This window comes from Stenella coeruleoalba (genome assembly GCF_951394435.1).
Source record: "Stenella coeruleoalba genome assembly, chromosome: 3".
Taxonomy (NCBI): Eukaryota; Metazoa; Chordata; class Mammalia; order Artiodactyla; family Delphinidae; genus Stenella; species Stenella coeruleoalba.
In genome coordinates, this window is record NC_137148.1 from 144041383 (window position 1) to 144053765 (window position 12383).

General features: G+C 44.1%; 1 protein-coding gene across 1 annotated transcript in view; it reads left to right on the plus strand.

Moving 5' to 3' along the window:
* TENM2 (teneurin transmembrane protein 2) overlaps window positions 1–11376 on the plus strand; it is a gene marked incomplete at its 5' end in the record, with an annotated part of 411764 nt that extends 400388 nt beyond the window's left edge. Inside the window, 2 exons of the mRNA XM_079918659.1 lie at window positions 7507–7637; window positions 9271–11376. Of these exons, the coding sequence (XP_079774785.1) occupies window positions 7507–7637; window positions 9271–10032 (893 nt within the window). The remainder of the gene's footprint in view (window positions 1–7506; window positions 7638–9270) is intronic.
* Between the last annotated feature and the right edge of the window lie 1007 nt (window positions 11377–12383).

A 12383-nucleotide genomic window follows, 5' to 3' on the forward strand; every position in this document is an offset into this window, starting at 1 on the left:
GTCCCAGGGAATATTGATTGGTGTGAGCTCTCCCAAAGGTCACCATTTTGGCACCGAGACCTGACCTCACCCAACAGCCTGCAGGCTCCAGTGCTGGGACGCCTCAGGCCAAACAACCAGTGGGGTGGGGGAGAGAACACAGCCCCACCCATCAGCAGACAGGCTGCCTAAAGTTGTACTGAGCTCACAGCCACCTAAAAATATACCCCTTGACACAGCCCTGCCCACCAGAGGGACAAGCCCAGCTCCAACCACCAGTGTGCAGGCATCAGTCCCTCCCACCAGGAAGCCTACACAGCCTCTGGACCAACCTCAGCCACCAGAGAGCAGACACCAGAAGAAGGAGGAACTACGAACCTGCAGCCTGCAGAAAGGAGACCACAAACACAGGAAGTCAGACAAAATGAGACAGCAGAGAAATATGTTTCAGACGAAGGAACAAGATAAAAACCCAGAAGAACAAGTAAATGAAGTGGAGATAGGCAATCTACCTGAAAAAGAATTCAGAGTAATGATAGTAAAGATGATCCAAGATCTTGGAAAAAGAATGGAGGCACAGACTGAGGAAATACAAGAAATGTTTAACAAAGACCTAGAAGATTTAAAGAACAAACAGAGATGAACAATACAATAACTGAAATGAAAAATACACTAGAAGGAATCAAAAGTAGAATAAATAAGGCAGAAGAACTAATAAGTGAGCTGGAAGAGAGTGCTGGAAATCATTGCCGTGGAATAGAATAAAGAAAAAAGAATAAAAAGAAATGAGAACAGTCTCAGAGACTTCTGGGACAACATTAAACACACCAACATTCATATTATAGAGGTCCCAGAAGGAGAAGAGAGAGAGAAAGGGCCCAAGAAAATATTTGAAGAGATTATAGCCGAAAACTACCCTAACATGAGAAAGGAAACACTCGTTCAAGTCCAGGAAGTGCAGAGGCCCACACAAGATAAACCCAAGGAGGAACACGCCAAGACACATATTAATCAATGACAAAAATGAAAGACAAAGAAAAATATTAAAAACAAGGGAAAAGCAACAAATAACATACAAGGGAATCCCCATAAGACTATCAGCTGATTTTTCAGCAGAAACTCTGCAGGCCAGAAGGGAGTGGCACGATATATTTAAAGTGATGAAAGGGAAAAACCAACGACCACAAATACTCTACCCAGCAAGGCTCTTGCTCAGATTCGATGGATAAAGTAAAACGTTTACAGACAAGCAAAAGCTAAAAGAATTCAGCACCACCAAATCAGCTTTACAACAAATCCTAAAGGAACTTCTCCAGGCGGAAAAGAAGGCCACAACTAAAAACAAGAAAATTACAAATGGGAAAGCTCACCGGTAAAGACAAACATAAAGTAAAGGTAGGAAATCATCCACATACAAATATGATATCAAAACCAGCAGTCGTGAGAAGAGCAGAGTACAAATACAGGATATTGTAAATGCATTGGAAATTATTAGAAGACCAGCAACTTAAAACAATCTTGTATACATATAGACTTCTATATCAAAACCTCATGGGAACTGCAAACCAAAAATCTACAATAGATACACACACACAAAGCAATCCAAACACAATACTAAAGATAGTTATCAAATCACAAGAGAGAGAACAAAAGAGGAAGGGAAGAAAAAAGCCCTACAAAAGCAAATCCAAAACAATTATCAAAACGGCAATAAAAACATACATATCGAAAATTACCTTAAATGTAAATGGAGTAAATGCTCCACCCAAAAGACATAGACTGGCTCAGTGGATACAAAAACAAGACCTGGATATATGCTGTCTACAAGAGACCCACTTCAGATCTAGAGACACATACAGACTGAAAGTGAGGAGGTAGAAAAGGGTATTCCATGCAAATAGAAATCAAAAGAAAGCTGGAGTATCAATATCAGACAAAATAGACTTTAAAATAAAGACTGTTACGAGAGACAAAGAAGGACACTACATAATGATCAAGGGATCAATCCAAGAAGAAGATATAACAATTGTAAATATATATGCACCCAGCATAGGAGCACCTCAAAATATAAGGCAAATACTAACAGCCATAAAAGGAGAATCAACAGTAACACAATAATAGTGGGTGACTTCAACACCCCACTTCCATCAATGGACAGATCATCCAGACAGAAAATCAATAAGGAAACACAGGCCTTAAATGACACATTAGACCAGATGGACTTGATATTTATAGAACCTTCCATCTGAAAGCAGCAGAATACACATTCTTCTCAGGTACACACAGAACATTCTCCAGGATAGATCACATCTTGGGCCACAAAGCAAGCCTCAATAAATTTAAGAAAATTGAAATCATATCAAACATCTTTTCCAGCCACAATGGCAAACATCCTAAAGATGCTACCAGAAAACTAGTAGAGCTCATCAATGAATTTGGTAAATTTGCAGAATACAAAATTAACACACAGAAATCTGTTGCATTCCTATACATTAACAATGAAAGATCAGAAAGAGAAATTAAGGAAACAATCCCATTTACCATCACTTCAAAAGGAATAAAATACCTAGGAATAAATCTACCTAAAGAGGCAAAAGACCTGTACTCTGAAAACTATAAGATGTTGATGAAAGAAATCAAAGATGGCACAAACAGATGGAAAGATACACCATGTTCTTGGATTGGAAGAATGAATATTGTGAAAATGACTATACTACTCAAGGCAATCTACATATTCAGTGCAATTCCTATCAAATTACCAATGGCATTTTTAGAGAACAAGAACAAAAATTTTTAAATTTGTATGGAAACACAAAAGACCCCCAAATAGCCAAAGCAGTTCTGAGAAAGAAAAACGGAGCTGGAGGAATCATACTCCCTGACCTCAAACTATACTACAAAGCTACAATAATCAGAACAGTATGGTACTGGCACAAAAACAGAACTATAAATCAATGGAACAGGATAGAAAGCCCAAATATAAACCCACGCACCTATGGTCAATCTCCAACAAAGGAGGCAAGAATAAACAATGGAGAAAAGACAGTCTCTTCAATAAGTGGTGCTGGGAAAACTGGACAGCTACATGTAAAAGAATAAAATTAGAACATTCTCTAACACCATACACAAAAATAAACTTTAAATGGTTCAAAGATCTAAATGTAAGGCCAGATACTATAAAAATCTTAGAGGAAAACATAGGCAGAACACTCTGAAATAAATCACAGCAAGATCTTTTTGGATCCACCTCCTAGAGGAATGAAAATAAAAACAAAAATAAAAGGGACCTAATTAAACTTAAAAAGCTTTTGCACAGCAAAGGAAACCATAAACAGAATGAAAAGACGACCTACAGAATGGGAGAAATTATTTACAAACGTAGTGACCAACAAGGGATTAATCTCCAAAATATACAAACAGCTCATGCAGCTCTATATCAAAGAAACAAACAACCCAATCAAAAACTGGGCAGAAGATCTAAATAGACATTTCTCCAAAGAAGACATACAGTGTGGTCAAAAAGCACATGGAAAGATGCTCAACATCACTAATTATTAGAGAAATGCAAATCAAAACTACAATGAGGTAATCACCTCACACAGGTCAGAACGGCCATCATCGAAAAGCCTACAAACAATAAATGCTGGAGAAGGTGTGGAAAAAAGGGAACCCTCCTACACTGTTGGTGGGAATGTAAATTGGCACGACCACGAGGAGAACAGTATGGAGGTTCTTTAAAAAACTAAAAATAGAACTACCATATGCCCAACAATCCCACTCCTGGGCATATACCCTGAGAAAACCATAATTTGAAAAGAGACACACACCCCAATGTTCATTGCAGCACTGTTTACAATAGCCAAGACATGGAAGTAACCTAAATGCCCATCAACAAAGGAATGGATAAAGAAGATGTGGTACATATATACAATGGAATATTACTCGGCCATTAAAAAGAATGAAGTAACGCCATTTGCAGCAACGTGGATGGACCCAGAGATTATCATACTAAGTGAAGTAAGTCAGACAGAGAAAGACAAATATCATATGATATCACTTATATGTGGAATCTAAAAAAAATGATACAAATGAACTTATTTGCAAAACAGAAACAGACCCACAGACTTCGAAAGCAGACTTGTGGTTGCCAGGGGGAAATGTGGTGGGGAGGGATAAATTAGGAGTTTGGGATTAACATATACATACTACTATATATAAAATAATCAACAGGGACCTACTATATAGCACAGGGAACTCTACTCAATATTCTGGAATAACCTATATGGGAAAAGAATCTGAAAAAGAATGGATATATGCACATGCGTAACTGAATCAGTTAGCTGTACACCGGAAACTAACACATTGTAAATCAACTATACTCCAACATAAAATAAAAATTAAATAAAGAATATATATGTATGTATGTGTATAACTGAATCACTTTGCTGTACACCTGAAACGAATGCAACATTGTAAATCAGCTACACTTCATTTTTTAAAATGCTATCCTAAAATAACAATAATAAAATCCTGACAGTGAATGAAGAAACATCAAGATAAATTTGTCCATGAATATTCATAATAGCATTATCCAAAATAGTAAAAAATAAAGGTGTAAACAACTCAGATAACCATTAACTGATGAATGAATAAACAACATGGGGTATATCCAAATAACAGAATGTTATTCAGCCATAAAAAGGAATGAAGTGCTGACATAGGCTACGACATGGATGAACCTTGAAAACATTGTGCTAAATGAAAGAAGCCAGACACGAAAGGCCACACATTATATGATTTCGAAATATCCAGAATAGGCAACTCCATTGAGACAGAAAGCAGTGTTGGTTTTCAGGGACTGAGGGTAAAGGAGAATGCAGAATGACTGCTAACAGGTATGCGGTTTCTTTGGGGGTGATGAAAGTGTTCTGGAATTCAACAGAAATGAAGGTTGTACAATATTGTGAATGTACTAGAAGCCACTGCATTGTGTACTTTAAAATGTTTAACATGATGAATTTTATGTTACGTGAAACTTACCTCGATTTTTTTTAAAAAGTAAAGGACTTACTGATGGTTTAGACAGAGAGAGTGAGAAAAAGGAAGAGGTCAAGGATGGTAGCTGGAAGGATGGAGCTGCTGTAACCTGGGATGGAAAAGACTATGGCAACAGGTGCGGGGGAGGAAGATGAGTTCAGTTTTGGATAGAAGTCTGAAGTGTAATTACATACACTAGTTTGGAATTGAGGGAGAGGTCCTGGATGGAGACGTACATTTTGGAGTCAGCATCTGCATGCAAATGGTATTGAGGGCTCTGAGGGTGCATAAGATCACCGTGTTTGGAAGAGTAGATAGAATGCAAAAGAAGTTCACAGACTGAGTCTAGGACATCCTGATATTCAGAGTAGGGAGATGAGGAGGAACCAATGAGGGACAAGGGGTGGCCACAAAGGTGAGAGGGGGACAAGGGAGTGTGCTGTCGAGAAAGCCAAGACAAAGAGAGACACAGGAGTGTTCAAGTTGTCAGATAAATTCTGATAGGTCAAACAAGATGAGGACCACAGTCAGCATTGGACTTAGCAACACAGAGGTCATTTGTGACCTTGACGAGAGTTGTTTTAGTGAGTATCTGGGAGCAAAGCCTGATTCAGAGGAGTTGAATGGGAGTCAGTGAGTCTAGAAAATTATTTTGAGTTTGAGAAGTTCTTGTAAAGGGGGTGAGACACGGGTGGTGGCTAAAGGGAGAAGGACGGACAAGAGAGGGATTTTTTTTAAGGTGGATTTTTAGTGGCATGTTTGTACGCTGATGGGGTTGATCCATTGGAAGAGGGAGTAAATTGATGGAGAGAGAGTTGCTGGAGCGCTGCCCCTGAGTGGGCGAACATGAACGTGAGCTGGTGCACAAGTGGAGGGTTGATTCCAACAGCTCATCTAGAGTAACAGGAGGAAGGCGGGAATATGGGTGCAGATGCTGGTAGGCTGATAGATAGGATGAGGGTTTAGGGACATTCCCCTCTGGCCTCATCGGTTTTCTTAGACTAGAAATTAAGGTCATCTGCTAGAGCGCAGAAGGGAAAGCAGGTGTGGGAGGTTTTAGGCGAGATGAGAAGAGGTTAAATCATCCAGGAGAATGGGAGGAGGACTAAATGGCGGAAGGGGATGTAGTCAGATTGCCAGGGAGCAGGAAGGCACAATTGGGGTTCATTGACAGGAATTTAAAGGAACGCCAGTCAGTGTGGTTACATTCCTTTCTGCTGCCACGTTCAGCTGCACAGGGATAAACATGGAATAGGCAGAGCCTTCCATGATTTAACCAAAATTGTGATTTCACCAAGCAGGTGTGATGAAGGGGCAAGGAGCTGAGATAATACACAAGGGAATAATTCTAATGATTGCCCATGGAATGTGTGCTAGGTGAGAAGAGAAGAGAGACCAAGAAGCTGAGGGAGGGAAAAGAAGTTTAGGGTAGGTTGAAGGTCCTAAGGAGAGGAGAGGCTCGGGGAGTATGGGTGTCAGGTTACAAAAAGGAGTAAACTAGAGAGTCCAGGTGGTGATCAGAGGGTGATGTACATGAAATTGAGGTAATGGGGGGATCAGAATTATTGATGATAACAAGGTCCAGAGGATGAGGAGAGTTAGTAGGGGGAGGATCACCAAAAAAATAAGAGGCCAGGCTCCTGGAAGGATCGACTGCTCGTCTAATGAAATTACTAAGAAGGAATTCAGGAACAGAGATGGAGAGAGCGACAGTGGAGCAGACTCAGTCTTGAGCCCTAGCAAGGAAGGGCAGTCGTCCTCTGAGCACGCAGAGCTCTCTCTTGACCTCTCTCTGAAGCGTAGACACCTGAGGAAAGGGTCTCAGGAGCCAGATGACTGTCTGCGTTCCATACACTCAGGGAATCCCCTTTCTATAATGAGCCAGCCTCAGTGCAGCAGCAACCCGCCCCCCACCGAGGTCCTGCACAGTGTTAATCATCACGTCTGCATGTAGCCAGTCGTTGTGTCTCTAGCCTCTAAGCACATTGACTGGCCCGTAATCGATGCTCCCTTAAATACTTGCCAAATGAAGGTGTCCATATTTATTGAGCAACCCACGTGCCAGGCACTATGATAAGCCCTTGACATGGATTTTTCCCGTCAATCCTCACGACAGCCCAATGCGATTAGTACAGTTATCATCCCAATTCATATCTGAGGAACCTGAAGCTGAGAGAGGGTCAGGAACTTGCCCAAGGTCACACAGCAAGGGCATCGAAAGTAGATCTAGCTTACTCCAGCACCGTCCTAAATCACCACATGGGGAGGGCTGAGTGGGGGTCAACTGACCAAGTTTGGAAGGGCATCTACTTCCGAGAACCCAGGTAAGCAGCTCTGGGTCCGGGCCAGGAGACCTTCACAGGCTCTTGCCTCCCTCTCCTGCTGGACTCCATACACAACCCCCCATTTTATTTTGTTCTGTCTCCAAGATCCTCTCTGGCTTTCCATCCATCATGATTTCAGAAATCTTTATTTTCGTTTCCACCGTAGATGTGAAAAGCTGGCTGGTGATGTTTGGATTTCAGCTTAGCAACATAATTCCCGGCTTCCCAAGGGCCAAAATGTACTTCGTGCCTCCGCCCTATGAGTTGTCAGAGAGTCAAGCAAGTGAGAACGGACAGGTAAGTGGAGGTCCCCGGCAAGAATCCGATGACCGTCATCGTTCCCTTTGGCAAACAGAACCATGTTGGAGCCAAGGGCATGTCAGTAGCGGAGGAAAACATCGGAGCTGGGTATAAAAGGGGCGTGAAACGTGGTGACTTCACAGGACAACGAATGTCAGTACTGTTACTTCTCTGGCGCAGCACGTATTTCTTTCCAACCTCAATTATTACCTTAATTGTGGTATCATTATCTGTTCCGTGTGTACCCTTGAGTCACTCCTTGATTAACCACAGCATTGAGAAATCTAGCAGCAACCTACCATCTGTGCTGCCTGTAAGATCATAACCCTTTTGGCTTTTATGGGACGTAATAAAACGGTGGTTTGCAGTTTCTGTCCCATTAAAGAACATTTTTATGCCTTACATAAAACCTCAGCGTTTTATGGCCCAAATGTATACAGATTGAGTTTTCTGAACATAATCTGTGCTTGGGTTTCTTGGTGATGACCGAGACGGTGGTTTCAATTTGGGGGCCGCTGAGACCTCGGCCACACCTGGACAGGGGATATCTGTGTTCAGATATCCCCAGCTACGGAACCTGTGCTCGGCACAATAAAAGTCTGAAAGGTCTCACCTGCTCTGAATAATCGTCCAGACTGTGTCACTAGAGAGAGACCAGAGGAGCTGCTGGGTAATTGAGAACAGCATTCTCACAGTTCTGCCCGTGGGGACCACTCGGGGGATGAATAGCCATCATTTCGCTCATTTATCTAAGTGCTGTTACCTCCCAAGCACAGCCTCTTCCATTATCCCAGCCTGTCCCCCAACCACCAATTGAGGTGAGCTGTAATTTGTGAGTAGAGAACTCAAGGCCAAGGAGATAATGGGGATTTCATCCCTCTGCAGAAGCAGGGCTAGGATCCAAAGCAAATGACTCAGAAAGCCCAGGGACGGTCCCTCTGGCCCACGAAGCCAGCATCTGTTATTCCGGTGCTTCTCAAGCATTCATACGCACGCACACCAGCTAGAGTGTCTTGTTAAGCTGCAGCTTCTCACTCGGTGGGTCAGGAGGGAGGCCTGAGATCCCGCTTTTCTAACAGGGCGAGTCCTGGAGATGTCTCAGCTGCTAGCCATACTTTGAGTAGCCAGGTGCTAACCCAAGGAAGTTAATGAATAACCAGGGCACTGGCCTCAAAGAGAGGTAGGTCGCAGCAGCGGGGTTCACAGCCGCTCAGACAAACACCCTGCCCTTCAGGTCAGGATATTCCTGGGTCTGAAGTGTGTACGGCAGCTGCCGGATCATCAGCGGGCAGAGTGACTCTCTCTTCCGCAGTGATGGAGAGCCATGGTAAGTGGGTAGGCCTGGGTGCAGATACCAGCAATGCGGCACTCCTCCGTACCTCCATTTTTTAGTTAATGGCACAGTTACAAGGTGGAGAGGCCATAGCATCAGAGCACTGGAAACCTGCCAGTCTGTCCTAGTTCCAAAAGGTAGGACTATCTTAGCTCCTATCACGACAGACGCAAGACATATTCTTGCAGGAGAGTCCCAGCCTTCCTCTTTCTGACCCTTTGTCGCTGTGTTGCCCAGCCCGTACACACAGCGGCCCAGCCCGCCTTCTCAGCTTTCTGTGTTTTCTTATGCCCACAGCTCATTACAGGTGTCCAGCAGACGACCGAGAGGCACAACCAGGCCTTCATGGCCCTCGAAGGGCAGGTCATCTCTAAGAAGCTTCACGCCAGCATCCGAGAGAAAGCAGGCCACTGGTTCGCCACCACCACGCCCATCATCGGCAAAGGCATCATGTTCGCCATCAAAGAGGGGCGGGTGACCACCGGCACGTCCAGCATCGCCAGCGAGGACAGCCGCAAGGTGGCGTCCGTGCTGAACAACGCCTACTACCTGGACAAGATGCACTACAGCATCGAGGGCAAGGACACCCACTACTTTGTGAAGATCGGCTCGGCCGACGGCGACCTGGTCACCCTGGGCACCACCATCGGCCGCAAGGTGCTGGAGAGCGGGGTGAACGTGACCGTGTCGCAGCCCACGCTGCTGGTCAACGGCAGGACTCGAAGGTTCACCAACATCGAGTTCCAGTACTCCACGCTGCTGCTCAGCATCCGCTACGGCCTCACCCCCGACACCCTGGACGAAGAGAAGGCCCGCATCCTGGACCAGGCCAGGCAGAGGGCCCTGGGCACCGCCTGGGCCAAGGAACAGCAGAAAGCCAGGGACGGCCGAGAGGGCAGCCGCCTGTGGACTGAGGGCGAGAAGCAGCAGCTTCTGAGCACGGGGCGTGTGCAGGGTTACGAAGGCTATTACGTGCTTCCCGTCGAGCAATACCCCGAGCTGGCAGACAGTAGCAGCAACATCCAGTTTTTAAGACAGAATGAGATGGGAAAGAGGTAACAGAATCATGTGCTGCCATTCCTCGTCTGGATGGCTCAGCGGGAGTCACTGTTCTCTCCTCTCCTAAGGAGATGAAGACCTAACAGGGGCACTGAGGCCGGGCTGCTTTAGGACACCAAGTGGCAAGAAAGCTCACATTTTTTGAGTTCAAATGCTACTGTCCACGCGAGAAGTCCCACCTCCCGAAGTAGACTAAAGCCCGGCTGCAAATTCCTGAGGAAAAACAAAACAGACGAATGAACGATCACACAACCATGTTCCGAGTTCCCCTAAAATATGACCCACTTGTTCTGGGTCTACACAGCAAAGAGATGGAAAGAGACGCAAAATGTCCAAAAGGAAGAACAGACACACGCACAACATGAAGAAGAAAAAAAAAAAAACCCACACACATACACACAAACAAACACACCGACCGCAAAACAGAGACGTGAAGACGAGAAGGCCTCATCTTCTAATACCTCACTCATTCACACGTGAGCGACACACAGACGTCCGTGAGGACCAGCATTCCAGGACCAGTTGAGGACAACAATTCAGACTGCTGTTTGGACAGATACTACAGACGTTTTCCTTTTCACAAATACAGGTGCATTTAAACCACGACTTTGGGGGTGATTTGTGTGTAGCGACTGGGGGGGGGGGGGATAAAAGTGAAAGAGTGAGCACTGGAAATACTTTTTAAAGAAAAAAAATATATAAGAACACAAGAAAAGAAAGGAAATGGATATCAAAGCGAAATAATACCGTTCAGCACTTAACTCTCAGGTCCCGATCTAGTCTGGCCTGAGCTAATTTATTTGAGCGCAGAGTGTAAAATTCAATTCCAAGGGTGGCTATAATCACTACAGATAAATTTCATATTCTTTTGTCTTTGAAGATTCCATTGTGGACAGTAATACGCAGTTACAGGGTGTAGTCTGTTTAGATTCTGTAGTTCGTGGGTATCAGTGGCAGTAGAGGTGTGGGCATCGTGACACTCTTTTGCTAACGGGCACCACTTCAGATCACCCTGTACATACCTAAGCCTCAAGGCACAATCACTGTTTGAGATTTAAAATTATTAGTGTGTTTGTTTGGTCCAGAAACTGAGACAATCACATGACAGTCACCACGAGGAGAGAAAATAAAAAATTTTAAAAACCCACAAAAAGAAGAAAAAAAAGTTAAAAAAAAAACAAAAAAAATGTCTAATAAGAACTTTGGTACAGGAACTTTTTTGTAATATACATGTATGACTTGTTCATCGAGTTTTTATATTAATTTTAATTTGCTGCTAAGCAAAGACTAGGGACAGCAAAGATAATTTATGGCAAAGTGTTTAAATTGTTTATACATAAATAAAGTCTCTAAAACTCCTGTGGACACTGGTCTTCTGTGCAAATGCTTTGAGGTGAGGGCCAGGTCAAAGTTTCTGGAGGAAAGGGGAGCTTCTCAAGATGCTGAGGCAGAGACGGAATTGTGAACTTACGGAGGAGCTGCTGTCACAGGCACCCCCTGCTCCCCAAGCTGCTCTAAACTCTAGAGTGACCTCTCCCTACATCTGCAGCCCCCGCCCTTCACGGAGCAGAGACGGGAAGGAGAGTGTGGGCCTGGGGCTGGTGGGTGGCGAGGCCCGGATGGGTCCCTCCAGCATTCCCGGGACAGTCAGGCTTCTCCCTGATGCCATGTTCTAGTTCCAGAAGGTGCTGCCAGAAAACTGAAGGCAAACACTCTCCCCACATGAGAGGACGTGCCTGTAGTTTGTGTGGCTCTATGTGTGCGTTCATATGTGTGTGTGTGTGTGTGTACTTTCTTCCAGACTGGATCACTTTACCCCAAAACTTGCACACTTGGGGCAGCCAAAGAAGGAAGAGCAGTTATGATCTGGATGAATTTTCCCCCACCAATCCTACAGTTAGAAGAGCAATAGTATCGTTAATAGCTCGTATTTATTGATGTGTACTGCATGCCAAGGACAGTGCTATGTGCTCTACACACAATACTTTCATTTAATCCTCATCTTTCATTCATTCAACAACATTATTTTGAGAGCTTGCCATGTGCCAAGCCTTGTGCTAAGTTCTGGGGATAAAAGAGGTCAGTAGACATACATAGGGGCCCTCGCCTCATGAAACTTACAGTCAGGGATGCAGACAGACAATAGGCAAATAGTTACCCTAAGAAGTGAAAACGACAGGGATGTTCAGTGCCAAGGAGGAGAGATTTACAAAGCTGTGGATGCACATAACTGGGGAGGTGACCTAGACTGAGAACGTAAAGGAAGTCACAGAAGTTTGAAAGTTAAGGAGGAATTAACCAAATGGAAGGAAGCAAATGCATCCCAGACCCAGGGAGCAGCATATGCAAAG